Raw genomic sequence first — 15,479 nt, forward strand, 5'->3', positions numbered from 1 at the left:
GAAGCAACTGATGCTGGTAGGTCACATGATAATGACAATATGGCGAATGTAGTACTTCCAGATTACATTCATACTACACACATTCATGCTATATAGAACATACATTTTTAGAGGCCGTGAAGTAATTACTTATTCAAAATAAGTTCCCACTCAAGAGAGTATGCGATTTCGGATGCAGCTAGAGTGCTGAACTTTTTTCTCCTGTGTCCTCCTGTTCTTCTATGGTCCAGAAGGGCAGCACAGCTGAAAGGTTTGTTTGAGCTGCGCCCTCTACTGTACAGGCGTTCATTTGTATTTCCTTCAGCCTGAAGCTTATTCATTTCACCTTTGGTGTGAAAGGGCATTTACATTTGCCAAAAATCTAACTTTTGTGGGGTTTTTTTGTTATTAAAAAACAAACAAACAAACAAGCCCAGCCCAGATGAGAAAAAGGAACGTAAAAGTAACATTACTTTCCATAAAAAGTAATGAAGTAACAAAACGAGTTACTTTTTTAGGGAGTTTTTTTCTTTTTTTAAAGTAACTTTCCCCAATACTGCCCAGAGGCATTGCAAATATAGCCGCAGAGTGAACAGAAGTTGCTTTTCCACCATCGGGCCAAACCGTTCTTTTTGCTTAACAGTTCCATCCCATGCTGATCCGGCCCAGCAGGTACGGATGTAGTTTAATTTTCTACTGTGGGGATGACAAGTGACCAATACTGAGTTTGCGATGTCACTACACGCATTCTATCATCACAGTTCAGCACGTGCTAAGAACTGTTAGTCAACCATGCTGAAAATTGGGGGCCGAGAACAGTTTGTATTTGCGCTGTGCTGAAACAGGCTCAAGTGGAAATATAACTGGAACCGTTCATTACTGTTTTTAGAACCGTTCGACCCGACGGTGGAAAAGTGGCTAGACTTTCCCTGTGTAGATTTTGGCCGTGTGCGATTTAATTCAGTTAGAAAATACAGAATATTTATTTTATTTTATTTTTTATTACTTTTATGTTGCATTTAAATGTATTCATTTAGCAGATGCTTTTACCAAAGCAACTTACACATGAGAATAATAAAATAATTTATTTAAAATTGCATGACATGTTGGAAGGAAAATGTGTCCAACGTGTTTTATATGCACACATATATTCCACTATGACTGTCATCCCCACAAATTGCACAAATCGTATTTTCTTTCCTTGAAAAGGAACTAAATGAGTAAACTATAAAAAATGAGATTATTCAAGATAGAATACTTAATCTATAGTTGGCCGTAAAAAACAAACAAAACATAATGACTAACACTATGCACACTATCCAGTTCCATGACGCTGACCTGTAGGAGAAGACGGTTCAATTCGACTTTATCTTTAGCCAATCCCTCACTCAGTGCTCCCATCTTGGCCAGGGAGTCCTGTAGCGCTGCATCTTCACTTCGTAGTTTAGTGAGCGCCAGTTCCTGCTCAGAATTCTGGGCCTCGGCCTATAGGGAGGCAGTACAAACATCAGTGGGAAGTTTGGCTACATACAATCATTAGCTACCAAGTTCACGTAACCGGCATTTATTTTGTAATCAGCGGTCAGGGTAAAATATGTTTTCAGAGCTGTTTAATAGTACTGGAGTTCAACCATTAAATTTTGTCCCCAGAATGACCTGTGGCAAAACTGAGGAAGTGTGGAAAAACTGTAAGCTAGACAGAGCAAGTGATGAAAAATCTTACAAAGGCAGTTTTACATGGTAAATATAAACCACTACAAATAAGCAGAGCTACATAACTCACCCAAGGTCAAAGTAAACTGAGTTTCCAGTAATTCAACAACTGAGTTGGACATTTGACAGGGAAAAAACTCTGTATTTACTTAATGGATAAATAATGCAAAACTGGGTAAACAGTTTTATGACTGGATGTAATTCACTGTAGGAACATGGAGGTGAGAACAGTTTTATACAGACTTAGATCAGGTGTTGTTAAGATGAATGAACGAGTGAATATGTGAATGAAAAAATGAATTAATGATGTAAATACAGTATGTGAATAAATAAGTGACTGAGTGAGGAAGGGAGTTAATCAATGAGTGTTTTGAGAGAATATGTTAGTGAGTGACAGTGTTGGAAAAATGAAAATGTGTGAGTGTATGAAAAAGTGATGGAGTGAGTGAATTAATAAGTGAGCAGGTGAGTGAGTGTGATGGAACGAATGAGTGGGAGTAAATGGATGAGTGAAGAAGTGGGCAGGTTAGTGAATGTGCATTTTGTGTGAATGTGTAGAGCAGTACCCTAGAGAGAGCCTGTGCGAGACTGCTCTTTTCGTCCTCTAGAACCTCTTTCTGTAATGTCAGCTGACTCAGAGCTTCCTTTAGTGTGACCAGCTCTTTACGCACATCTGAGTGTCTCATCTCCAACTGCTCCAGAGTGTGTCGTCTGTACAAAACAATTCACACAAATTGTCAAGACATAAATACACACTTTTCGATCTGTAGATACAGGCAAAGACAGCACAAAAACAAATGTAAACCTAAGCACACAACCAAATCAGCCTCAGGACAAACTGTACACACAAACAAAACATAATATTAATGTTAACGCATAGGTATATGCACATACTCGTGTACACAAACATATAGAAGCAGATATCCTTCTATAAACACACTCCTCAAAGACGTTTCCTCATCTGAGCAGTAAAAAAAAAAGACTTGAGGTTAAATATCACATCCAAAACCATTCTTATCCTTATACAGTACATAATAACAGGTTGTTACCTTTGACCTAACCAGTAAAATAAATGCATTATGCATCTTCATGTTTAATGGATTTTGTAAAAAAATACTATTCTGTCTTGATTCAAGGCTACTTTAAGGACAACATGTGCTAGTGATACTGACTGTAAACAATAGGACAGGGAAATAAACAAGGGCCAAGAAGGAAGTCAAGGGGTTTAAGGTTTCGCAATGCCGTACCCCCTCTCAGATTCAGTGCGCTCTCGGGCCAGCTGCCTCTCCAGGTCCTCCCTCTGCTGCCTGAGGAGGTCTCTCTGCCTCTGAACATCCAGAGAGGAGCTTCGCAAACCTTCCTGTTCTGATTGTGCGCATTCCAGCTGCTGCTTCAGGGCTAAGAACTGCCTCTCAAACTCTCCCTTTTCACTAGGAAGGGAGAAAGAAAGGGACAGTTGTGGTGGGGTATGTAGCTGTTCAAGAATGTAGGTTTGATTTTGACATTGGACGGGACATAAAAGCAGTTTTCAGCAACTGAAAAAATCAGAAATTTATTCAGGTTTTAGTCTACATTCTGTCTGTCATAATGACGCTGTACATCACATCCATGTTGTTAATTGTTTAGATATTTCAGCAAACAGTTTGCTTTATACAGTACATTCAGTTTAACAGAGGGTAAACTTTATAGTTCAACTGAACTGTGCAAGTGCATTTTAAATACTTAAGTTATGTTCTTGCTCCATCCTTGCAATAAAAGCATGTCATTTAATGAGCGGGGGGTTCTAATATATTACTTTAACTTCTCAGGTAATGTCAAAGGTATGACCAATTTAAGGTGCAGCTAAGCCTATTATCCTTATATACTCAAGACTTGTTTAGGAGAGTTGAGAGTAGAGAACTAAATTTGAGCCAGGACGCTCTTTTAAAAGGGATTCTTTTCAAAAAAAAGATTTATCTCAATGAGACTTTTCCTGGTTAAAAGTTAAATAAAACAATAAAACCCATAAGACACTGATGGACCCCAGTGGCTATATATGAATATATTGTAATTGTTTGTTTGATCAAAATTATTGTTAGGGAAAATGCAGTAGTTGTTTTATATTGGTAGAGACATGTCCCTATTGCCCCTACCAAATTTAAAGCCTTTGGACTATACGCATTAGTTTGAGCCTCTAAATTTAGACTAAATTTGGGTTCCACTAAATTTGTACTACAACTACTAAAAAGATGTGAGTTTGAATGCTTGATGAATGAGAAACATAAATCATGAACTTCTGTTGCAGAGGCGTTTCCTCCGTGGAGGCAAGGGAGGCAGTGCCTCCTTAAAAAAAATGGATGAGAAAATAATCCATATTACAAAAATAAAACAACGCAAATATTATAAAAAGTGACATTAAAAATTCTACAAGTCACTCGTTTTTCCAAAGGAACACTGTCCAACAGCAAGGCCAGCAGGTAAAGTTACAATGGGAGTCCATCCTCTCTTGCCTCCCCTGAGCCCATTGAGTTTTAACAGACCCTAAAGTGTGCGGTGGGTTTGATGGGAGGTAAATAGGAATGAATGGGGGAAATTCACGTGAGAGGAGGCAATGGAATGCCTCAATCAAGCTATGATTGGATATGATTGGTTATGGTAGGATATTATTGGATATGATTGGATATGATTGGTTCGTGTGATAAATCCGGGTTTTTTTAGTGAGCAATCAGCTTGGTGAAATTAAAGGCACATCTTTGTTGACTATTAAAAAAAAACAGCTGAACATCAGTTCACAAATAAAATATATTGTTTAAATTGTTATTGTGTTTAGTTATTATTTTGGAATAAATGTAAAACTTGATGAGATTTATACAAGGTTTAAATTTTTTAAAAAAACATTAATTGCATAGTATAGTTAATGAATAAAAAATAGATTTTTTTTTAAATTTGGTTTCTCTTTTTTGTGTGACAATATTAAGTGTAACTGGGACATGAATTTACATTTGATATATCAAATGTAAATTCATGTATATATAATACATACATACATCTATTAATTAGCTTTCTGAATTGGCCTACAAAATGATGTCATGACTGAACAGCTCTATAGAAAAATACTGATGTAAAAGTAGAGGGTACAGTGTTCAGTTAGAAACTCTTTTGTGCAGGTTACCTTGGCATTGAACAATGGCATCATTAATGAAAGTGCCTAATTCAATCAGTAGCAGACTCTACCTGGTTACTATGCCCAGTGAGGTGCGGTATCTCTGGGCATCTCTTGTGCTGTCCTCCTCAGCTCTCTCCAATAGTTGGTTCTCTTGCTGCAGTTCTCGTATTCTTTGTTCCAGGCTTCTGGTTTCATCTTCCCCCACATGTAGCTGATCTCGCAAGGTGGCAACCTGCTCTTGGGAAGCTTCCAGACGTGCTTGCAGCTCCTTTGGGTGGACAGATATTGTCATTTAGTTGTGTACTGAAATGACATACTCTTTGTGATAGCAGAGTAAACTATCTGGTGGTGGTTGAGGAGAGATCCCCTGATATGATTGTAAAGCGCTTTGGGTGTACAGTAGTACATATGAAAGCACTATATAAATGCCTCATTCTATTCTAACTATTAGGGAGAAACAATTAGCGACCTAATGATGTTATGAAACCGTATTTTGTTTTCGTATTTAAAGTGTGTTATTTCTGTACCACTAGCGGCACTAAACAGAAAATATGTTTCCAAAAAACAAACAGCCCTGCCACAAACCCAAACCATTGGTTAAAGGGATAGTTCACCCAAAAATGAAAATTCTGTCATCATTTACTCACCCTCAAGTTGTTTCAAACCTGTATGAATTTCTTTTTTCTGCTGAACACAAAAGAAGATATTTTGAAAAATGTCTGTAACCAAACAGTTGATGGACCCCATTGACTTCCATAGTATTTGTTTTTTCCTACTATGGAAGTCCATCAACTGTTTGGTTACCGACATTTTTCAAAATATCTTCTTTTGTGTTCAGTAGAAAAAAGAAATTCATACAGGTTTGAAACAACTTGAGGGTGAGTAAATTATGACAGAATTTTCATTTTTGGGTGAACTATCACTTTAAGCCAATGTTGCTATATTGGGCTAGTTGGATTGGTAAAAAAAAAAAAAAAAAAAAAAAAGATGTATATATATATCATTTTATTTTATTTCTTTTTTCTTTATCCATGATTTAGGGGTGTTGACACCCGTGTCATTTAAGGATGGTGTACAGGAGGTTTGCAAACCTGATTTTGTGCCTGGCGCTGTAAGAGGGCTCTCTGCACTGCTATCAGAATGCTGTCTCGTTGAGAAGAGGAAATAGATCCTGCTGAAACAGAGTGGTGCTCCTCTCTTGATGACTCCGAGGCACCCTCTCCACAAACCACCTAACAGAGAAAACAAGAGATGAATAAATATTTTTGAAATATCACAATGTTTTATCATTAATGAATGTAGTTACCACAATATTTGATTTGATTTCAAAATTCATGACCATTTTCAAGCAGCCCCTCTGCATTATGTTTCTCTTGATTTACGCTAATATCTATAACTCTTGTCATGTTAAGTACATCTAGCCCAAAATGCAAAATATCATAATCACGTTCAGTAAACCTGATTAATGTTGTGGAGTATCTGTTGCAGACTGCTGATCTCGCTGCGCAAGGCATCCCTCTCGGTTCTGTCTTCGGACCGATTTATTTCCTGTGCAGAAAAGCATTCAGGTCAAAGTGCAGTTTCTTGAACAGCCATGACACACACCAGACAAGACAACTGCATCCACACAATTAAGGAAGTGATAGAGTTTATCAAGACTATCCTTCCCAAATAATGATTCTAGCAACACCATTATTCTACCGTATCACTGCTCACCATCCTGTCCAAGCTGCTCCGCAGTGCGGCCAGATTGCTCTCCTTGTCACTGTTCTGTGCTCGGAGCTGCTTCACCATTTCACCCAATTCCAGGATTCTGCACAGATATGCACGTTAATCTTTGCATATCATAATATTAAAGTATCCTAAAATTGGATAAAAGCTTTATTAGCATGACTGTGTATCACAATGTTCCTAAATAATTAAATATAAATAATAAAACAAACAAAACATATATGTATAGATCATGTCATGTGTAGCATAGTAAATAGATAAATACAATCCATCTTACTAAATGAATAAATAAAGCGGGTCTCTCTACAGAGTTAACCATCTCTGACATTGTGAATGGCTAACACATATTTAGCAGCTAGATATGGATGGATCATATGACTTGTTTGCAGTGTTCCAAGTCTTCTGCAGTGTTCCAAGTCTTCTGAAGTCATATGAAAGATTTGTGAGGAACAGACTGAAATTAGGCCATCATTCACTAAAAATCTTGGCATCCATAAAAGCTCTCTTTGACACATTTATGTGATAAGTAGCAATGTCCAATTCAATATTGAACTATTTTAATTTATCCATTGATCTGGTTCACAAAACTGGGCTGAGATATTAGTTCACAAATCAGACTGATAAGATTCTCAAAGATCTGGTTGCTATTGTTTAGCTCACTGGAAGGGAAGATCATCAGTGAATAACAACTTAAATGTTTGTCTGTTTTGTCTATTTAGCTTCAGAAGACTTCAGAGTCGTGTGGATCACTTTTATGTTATTTTTGATTGAACTGTTTTTTGTTTTCTTTTGAAGGTTCAAAGCATCAGCTCACATTCATTGTAATTGTGTGGAAAATCAGTGTGGAAAGTCTTAAGAATTTCTCCTTTTGTGTTCCACAATAGAGAGAAAGTCATATACACTAGGTTTGCAGTGACATGAGGGTTTGTAAATAATGATAGAATAAAATAAAAAAATGTGTGTACTATTCCTTTATGAAAAATAGCACACCCTTATTTGATGTTGTACTCTGCAAGTTGAAATAGGCACCGACTTTAAGTATGAGGTTCTGAACATGAACACACATACTATCACAATATAAAATAAAAAAATGTGCATGTGTGTAACATTAACTCGGTTGAGGCAAAATGATCAAACATTCTATAGTGCACTTATTTGATCCTCATTTGTTTATGGCCCTTTCTTCTCTCTGTAATAAAGCTCAGCTAAAAGTTCATATATCAAAATGGAGAGTGATCTCTGCTCTCTCCATTATAAAACTGTCACTGATGAAAAGATGTAGAAGAGAGAAGCAGCAATGATGCCATTCATCAGAAGACCCCATTCCTGCACTGTCAGATCCATGGATCCGCTCTCAAAAGAAAGTGTCATAGACCACTGACACATTATACAAGTAATTGAAGAAAAATAGTGGATACTGAACGGCAAATAAAGAGAGACTTTTTCTCTCTGGTTTTGGCATGCCACATAGTTGGATAGATGAGGCAATCCATGCTGACCTTCCCTGTGTGTCAGCACTCAGGACAATGCGCAATGAGTCATCTAGGAGATGTGAGTTCAGGACATCAATACTTCAATTCAAAGCATTGGGATATGTGCTGAAATTTATGACACTGCGAAATCCTTTGAATACGATAATTTAGCCTCAGCTGCCAATACCGTACATGTTTATTACAGCATGCTGCTCAAGCTGCATGCTACAAGCACTTGTATATCATTGGTGAAAAATGAATGGGACGTGTGCGTAAACAGACAGACATGTTGTACCTGGAGTTAAGTTCTACTTTCTCTGCATCAAAGCGGGCCTGCAGCTGCATAGCCTCTCTCAGCTTGTCTCTTAGTTGATTCTCAAGTGCTGATACTCCACTGCTAGCGGGGGAACAAGGCTGGCTGATGCTATCCTCCAGATTCACACAGGCTGTATGAAGACGACGGCCAGCCACCGTACACTCGGCTCGCATGTCCGACAGACTCCTGTAAAGCACAAAACAACTGTTACAACCAGCAGGAGCAATGAAATTTCCTTACACAACAATTTCCTTACGTTCCCAAGGAAATGTGTTTCGTTCAAAACTGACGAGAGCCAGATGGCCGAAACTATATTGTGATCTGGGAATAACCTCTTTGAACGGTGTCGTGTCTGAGTAAGGGTCGTGAACATTTTCTCCGCTGTCCATGTGTTGAGTAATCCACATTACAGCAAATTACTCAACAATGATCACAGCATTTACACAGGCCGAGCCCTCATCAAGCTTGGCTCTGATGGATGGCTCAAGGCTCATCTGAAGGGCAATCTAAACCATCACATTTCCCTTGACGATGCAGTCAGGATGGGTGAGGGGTGACCCAGGTGACCCACTCTGCTTTGATCCCAAGTGGGGATAAATGGTTGTGGAATTGAAAAGAGGTTCTGGCCACAAGCTACACTCACCTGTCAGTGAAGGCCCGCAGCTGAGTGAAAGAGCTCCTTAGGAAGGCAGCCTGGCGCCACAGAGATCGCACACGGGCTTGCTCACGGCTGTTTCGGGAGGTATTCATCTGCGGGAGAGCAACACGGCCATATGGTCGGCAGGTTTGGTAATGGGGGGGGTTCAAAGAGTGTGAGATTAAAGATGTCTCCATATGAAAAATAATGAATGCACCCACACATACAAGCACATACCTAGATTTGGACTTCTAGGCACAGACACTCATAGACTCATACACAAACAGTACAGTAAACTTTTCTTGACTGTATGTGGCTGTAAACTACATGAGCTTCTTCTTACGACCAGATGTTTGCACCGAGCAATGAATTCTCGCTCTTTTTTCCAATCGACTGGAATGTTTTCACAGGAAACAACAGCTGAGAAAATCACAACAATGATTTAAAACAAAGACAGTGTCCAGACTGACAAAACAGGCACCAGGGTGGAATTCCACAAGTTCCAGAGTTGAGTTTCATTGGGTTGGATTAAGGAAAGATTTTCCTTAAACTGTGGATTTGGATAAAAAAACATACACTACAGATCTCTCCTTCCTTCCTTCTGTCTCTTTTTTCCTCCTCCTTCTCACCTCAAGTTCCCTCCTGAGTCGTGTGTCCCTCTGCTCTGCCTCCTCTTGTGCCTTCTGCAGGCTCTCTGTCAGGGCCTGGTTGGCTTCATTGGCTTGTTCAAGTTGTTCCCGAAGCAGTGCGTTGACCTGGCTTAAACCAGAACACCTGTGAAATATATGGATCAACTTCAGAGCACTGTATCCCAGCACCTCCACCTGTTAAGCCACAAGCCAAATGTTCTTTCTAAACTTCACACATGATCTCACCCCCCTCCATTGCACGGCCTCTATCAGCTTCTATGTTTACAGGCTCATAAAGACCCACGTCACATTGTGCGTTGCCAGCCACGCTTAGAGGGGAATGTGCGTGACAGTTTTATAAAGTCCATGTCAGCTCCAGCCTAATTGCCACCAGATTTTCTTGTCAAATAGTTTACAGGGTTATTTACATCATTCGTGGCAGAATCCACCCAGTTACATACAAAGATTGACGCCAGGGTGGTGTGAGGCGGCGAACGAAACGATAATCAAAGGGGTGAGGAACAGAGAAAGACACAATAAAAAAGCTATGAGAATGTGTTTAATCATTTTCAATAAGTAGATTTGCTTTATGATTCTGTGTTTTGGCCTAATTCTGCAGCTCATGCCCCTCTGAGAAAACTTAATGCCAAGGCAGACAGCTTAGCATTAATTCACAAAGTAACATTTCTGCCCTGCTGAATCTCAGTTAATTGTGGCATGCAATGAAATTCTCATGAGCCATGGCATAGTTGACTTTTCTGACATAGAAAATAAAATAAATTGTGTTACAAGACTGCAGAGCCACAGATGATCGGATGAACTGCACTTTGCAGTGCGCTCTTTGACAGAGGCACTAAGGTTTAAAAAATGGATGAGAGCTTGGCAAGCATACAGCCAAGAGTTTGCCATAACTGTTTCAATTAGGGGTGAGTGGCACAGTAAATCATGCTCTTTTAAAGGCTGGCGTCTGGGACAGTAGGTTGGCCAGCTCTTTTTATGAAGTGCAGTAAAAACTGTTTGGCTGAGATGCTGAACAAGGTTGTGATAATTAAGTCTGACAAACTGGATACTTTTGTTTTTGACACCCCCTTCTATTCATTTCCAGCATGGGCTTGTGTGGACTGAAGTAGGCAACTAGGATTTTATTTTAATTAACTCTATTGCCTTACTGATAAATGTTGCTCATGTTTTGTTTCTCAGTAAAAGAATGGTAAAAGATCAGTACCCTGCTGGAGAATTCAGCTTAAAGAAGTAGTTCACTTTCAAATGAAAATTAGCCCATGATTTGCCATAGGTGTATATGACCGTCTTCTTTCAGACGAACGCAATCGGAGTTATATAAAAAAAATATTCTGGATCTTCCAAGTTTTATAATGGCAGTGGATTGCAACCAACAGATTGAAGCTCAATGGTGCATCCATCCATCATAAACGAACTTCACACCGCTCCGGGGGATTAATAAAGGCCTTCTGAAGCAAAGCGATGAGTTTGTGTAAGAAAAAGATTCATATTTAAAACTTTATAAAGTAAAACAACTAACTTCCGGCCAAACAAACGTACGGATTCCACTTAAGTATAAAGCGCAACTGATGCGAGTAATGCGACGTACTGCTGATATTTACGCTATGCCATGACGCACTACGCTACTTCTGACGTCACAAGTTTTGTAAGTTGTGCTTTACGGGCAAGTAGACTGCGTATGGCCATTTGGCCGGAAGCTAGAATTTTACTTTGTAACGTGTTAAATATGAAGGTGAGGGTGAGTAAATCATGGCTAATTTTCATTTTAAAGTGAACTAATCCTTTAAGTGGTTGTACTTCAGTTGTGGAACATGGTTTTTCATTTGCTGGTTTAAGTTGGTCCAGATTAGTCATTAGCTGGTTCAAGCTCATAAGTAACAAATCTTAGCTGGACATTAGCTGGTCCAAGCTGGTTCCAATTGGTTACTACCTGGTCTAAGCTGGTCATTAGCTGGTCCAAGTTTTTCATTAGCTGTCCAAGCTGGTCATCAGCTAGTTCCTGAAGTTCAATAGCTGGTGAAAGCTGCTCATTAGCTGGTGCAAGCTGGACATTATCTGTTCCAATCTGGTCATTAGCTAGACTAAGTTGTTCATTAATTGTCCAAGCTTTCAGACCATCTTGGATCAGCTACAAGATGGTTATACTAGCTTGGTGGTCAGGCTGGTTTTTGGAATATAAGTGGCTTGCGCCAGCTAAAGATCAGCAGGAAACCAGGGACCATTCGCCAAAACATAACTGCCATCTTAAGCTGGAATTATTTTTTTAACAGGTATTCTTTACAAGGTTTTTCATTCTCATTTTCCAAAATGTACAATTCTCCATTGGTTCCAAACAGAAATTCTTACCACACTTTTTGGATGACCCACTCATTATCCTTCCTTTTACCTTGATCTGCCTGCCGACTTGTTTCTCTGCAGCTCTCACTGTCAGAAGCACATATCACTTTTGTTCTTACCGTTTCTGCTCACCCTCCAGCAGTGCAAGTTTACTTTGGACATCCAGACTGTGTTCTTGATCAAACCGCTGGAGACGGTGTGATGAGGAGTCTATGTGCGACTGGAGCTAAATACATGGACAGAGGCAGGTTTATACCTAACACACCAAAATACAGTGCAACACCTGTCAATAACAAAGCTCAAAAGAGCAGATAGATTTCTTGAAATAAAAAGGTCCAAATAAAATGTTTGTTTGAAGGAGTAAAGTGTTCTTCTATGAGTAAACCTGGTCAAGTTCTCCAGTGAAACGTACCGAGAGCCTCAGCTTCTCTGACTCGGAAGTTTTCTCCAGCACCTGCTGCTCTAGATTTCCACATCGCTTCTTATACTGGAGCAACTGCAGACATAGACACATATTTTCACTTTTCACTCTGCAGCTTAAGATGGACCACATTCTCAATTGTATCAAATCATCATGGTATCTCTATCTAATAAATATCCCAGAAGTACATTCCCCAGAAAAAAAAAAAAATTCCCCTAAAATAATCCTTTCCATCTTTGACAAAATTGAAGTTGAATGAGACCACATCTAACAGTGAACCTTGGCCTGTAGTTTCTGCACCAGCTGAGCCTGTCTGCGTTGGCTCTCCTGAAAGGCCTGGAGCTTCAGCCTATAAGATCGTCCTTCCTCTTTTAGCCAGCCCTGCTCTGCACCATACACACTCTGCTGGTCTGAATCTCCTGACTGCTGCAACAGCATCTGCTCCAGCTGCAAAGACATATCCACACACACATTACACTATATGATCACCTTGTAGTCTCTTTATGGCTGTTCACAATTTGTATTGGTATGATTTAGTGACATTTACAGTGAAAAATGGATTCAAGTGAAAAGACTAAGTATCTTTTTCTTCCAACAGTCAAATATTACCTTCTCTTATTTTATGCGAAGGCAACTTTAGATTTAAGCTTGAAACAAGAAAAACTATTATTGTATGAAAAAATAAACCCAATTCAAGACATAGGTGAACCCGGAACTAGTTGTCACAGAGGTAAATCACAAAATACATATATCCACACTGGCATACATGGTTTTTGTTAGCCAAAACAGTTTTCATATTTTTGTATTTTGCTGTACCCTTTTGCTGTTGCTCTTTCATAAATTGTTTTAAGTTTCATAGTTGTTTTACATTTTGCAGGAAAGTTTAATGACAGGATTCAATGTGACAACATGCCCTGCGAAAGGTCAGTGTGTGTTCAATTAACTGTTTCTTTTATCCTGAAGCAATAAAAACAAAAACAAAGATTTAAATTGTGTGCCTAAACAGAAATTGACTTAAACACATTCTGAAAGATATTCAATGCAGTAATAAGTGACAACATGCCTTTTGCTTTACTGTGGGGGAAAAGTGGAACAAAAAGATTTTAGCAGTGATGTGTGTGTTGTATGCTGATTTCTGATTTACTTACAGGTAGGTTTGCGCAAATTAACACAGGGAAGCGTGATCGTGTGTATAGAAAGGAGAAGGTTGTCTGTCACAATGGCAATGTGTTTCTCCCTTGATTCCCATCCTCCTACAGGGTCTTCAATCTCAATGTCCCATTACCCCTCCAACCCCTCCCATCTTCCTTCAACCCCCAAGTGCATATCATGGTGCCAGACACCCAGTCCCTACTAACAAAAACCACATGTTTCCTCTCAACACAACAACATGCTGCTTCAGCTGATTCAAACAAAGCAGGAAAAACAGAGAGCGAGGGGTAGAGAGAGTAAAAGGTGGATGTAGAGTCAACTTCATCCTTTCTGCAAAGAAGTAAGAAACAGAAATACACACAACTACAGGTCATACAGAAATCACAGGCAAACATTAATCTACTGCTAAGCTGAACAGCAGCCTCTACAAGATGCAGGGACAATGGTCCCCCTGTTCCCAACTGGAGCCAAGGGCTTCGCAAACCTTAATAAAACATTTTCAAACAGTCATTCGGAGAGCTTTAATTCCATATACTACAAAGAAGGGCAAACCAGCACCCGGCTCTGGGCGGTTTTGGGGTTCAGGGCTCATAAGGGAACAGGGACTTATTATACGGCCTGTTGTTAAGGTGACAGCTTTTGAAAGCGAACAGAAAATGAAAAACATGGGTGGAGGACGAGTCAGAAGAGAGAGGGGGGACGTTGGGTGCAGCAGCAGCTGTGTTTAAAGGCTCCTTTGGAAACAGCTGCACTACTCTATTGATTATGTATCTTTGCAACTATTTTGGCACAATTAGAGGCAATTTGTTGCTACAACACAAAAAGCGTTTGATGCAAAGTCATGAAATAAATGGCACTTACACACAAGCATTATTGTTCTGCCTTAAAAGCTTATGGGGGTCAGTGGTGCAACACAGCACACATCTAGTGTGCAGGTACCTCTGATTCATAAAATAAAGTTGCTTCCACAAAAAAAAAAGAGTCGGTGGTGAGGTATAAAGCCACACTGTGAGATATAAAGTCAAGTGAAGCAAAGTTTCAACTGCAATAGTGTCACACTGTGCAATTATGAGAAACAAAGTCACTTTGTAAGACAAAGTCACAATTGCAAGATAACACAATGTAGTCACAATGTCAAAAGTAAAAGTCAGATTGTGAGAAAAAGTTGCAAGAAACAAATATATATGATATTATGTGATATATTCACATTGTGAAACAAAATCCAATTATGAGGAACAAAGTTGCAATTGTGTGATATACAGTAAATGCACATTGTGAGACACCATTACAGTTAAGTCACAACTGTGAGAGATAAACTTACGTTTACGAGATATAGTGATTTTGTGAAATATAAAAGTCAAATCTAAGACAAAGCCACAAATGTCACAATTCCGAGATTTAAAGTCACCTGAGATGGAAAGTTACAATTATTAGAATTAAAGACACAACTGTGAGATATAAAGTTGCAATTACGGGTTTATTCAAGCAGAAAACAGGCTTCCATACGATTAAGATACTCAAGAATAATGCAAAATCATTATGGTTGTTTCAGCTCAGAAGTTTTGCAAAGTCAGGATCCTAGATAGATTTTTCGAATGAACACGGTTATAACATTGATTAATTTGGTGTATTTGGTATCCCGATGAACAGACCATATGGACTCTTCAATGCACGTTATACAGCATCTCAGCTTTCATCAAATAGATAATTTCTTAAAAACTTTAAGAGAATGGAATCAACCTGCCTCTTATTACTGTCCAAAACCAACTTCTCCAATCCAAATCTTAACAGCACCCATCACATGTTAAAAGATTATCACAGATATGCTACTGAAGGAAACTTTACCAGCAGCATCAAAGAGACAGGAGGTTTTTGAAGCAGGGCTGATGGATGATGCAATGACATGTGTCGATATTGGATCTTTTT

At 39.1% G+C, this 15,479-nt stretch overlaps 1 protein-coding gene across 2 annotated transcripts in view; it reads right to left on the minus strand.

Moving 5' to 3' along the window:
* Positions 1-15,479, minus strand: part of crocc2 (ciliary rootlet coiled-coil, rootletin family member 2) — a 49,639-nt gene that overhangs the window by 17,422 nt on the left and 16,738 nt on the right. For both annotated transcript variants that reach the window (XM_082190203.1, XM_082190202.1), the window contains 13 exons: positions 12,681-12,848; positions 12,393-12,476; positions 12,100-12,206; positions 9,623-9,767; positions 9,000-9,106; positions 8,336-8,542; positions 6,554-6,650; positions 6,296-6,385; positions 5,929-6,069; positions 4,906-5,105; positions 2,940-3,122; positions 2,259-2,403; positions 1,318-1,464 (listed from right to left, as the gene is read on the minus strand). In XM_082190203.1, coding sequence (XP_082046329.1) covers positions 1,318-1,464; positions 2,259-2,403; positions 2,940-3,122; positions 4,906-5,105; positions 5,929-6,069; positions 6,296-6,385; positions 6,554-6,650; positions 8,336-8,542; positions 9,000-9,106; positions 9,623-9,767; positions 12,100-12,206; positions 12,393-12,476; positions 12,681-12,848 — 1,821 coding nt within the window. The remainder of the gene's footprint in view (positions 1-1,317; positions 1,465-2,258; positions 2,404-2,939; positions 3,123-4,905; positions 5,106-5,928; positions 6,070-6,295; positions 6,386-6,553; positions 6,651-8,335; positions 8,543-8,999; positions 9,107-9,622; positions 9,768-12,099; positions 12,207-12,392; positions 12,477-12,680; positions 12,849-15,479) is intronic.

Source organism: Leuciscus leuciscus, assembly GCF_965113295.1.
Source record: "Leuciscus leuciscus genome assembly, chromosome: 14".
Classification (NCBI taxonomy): domain Eukaryota; kingdom Metazoa; phylum Chordata; class Actinopteri; order Cypriniformes; family Leuciscidae; genus Leuciscus; species Leuciscus leuciscus.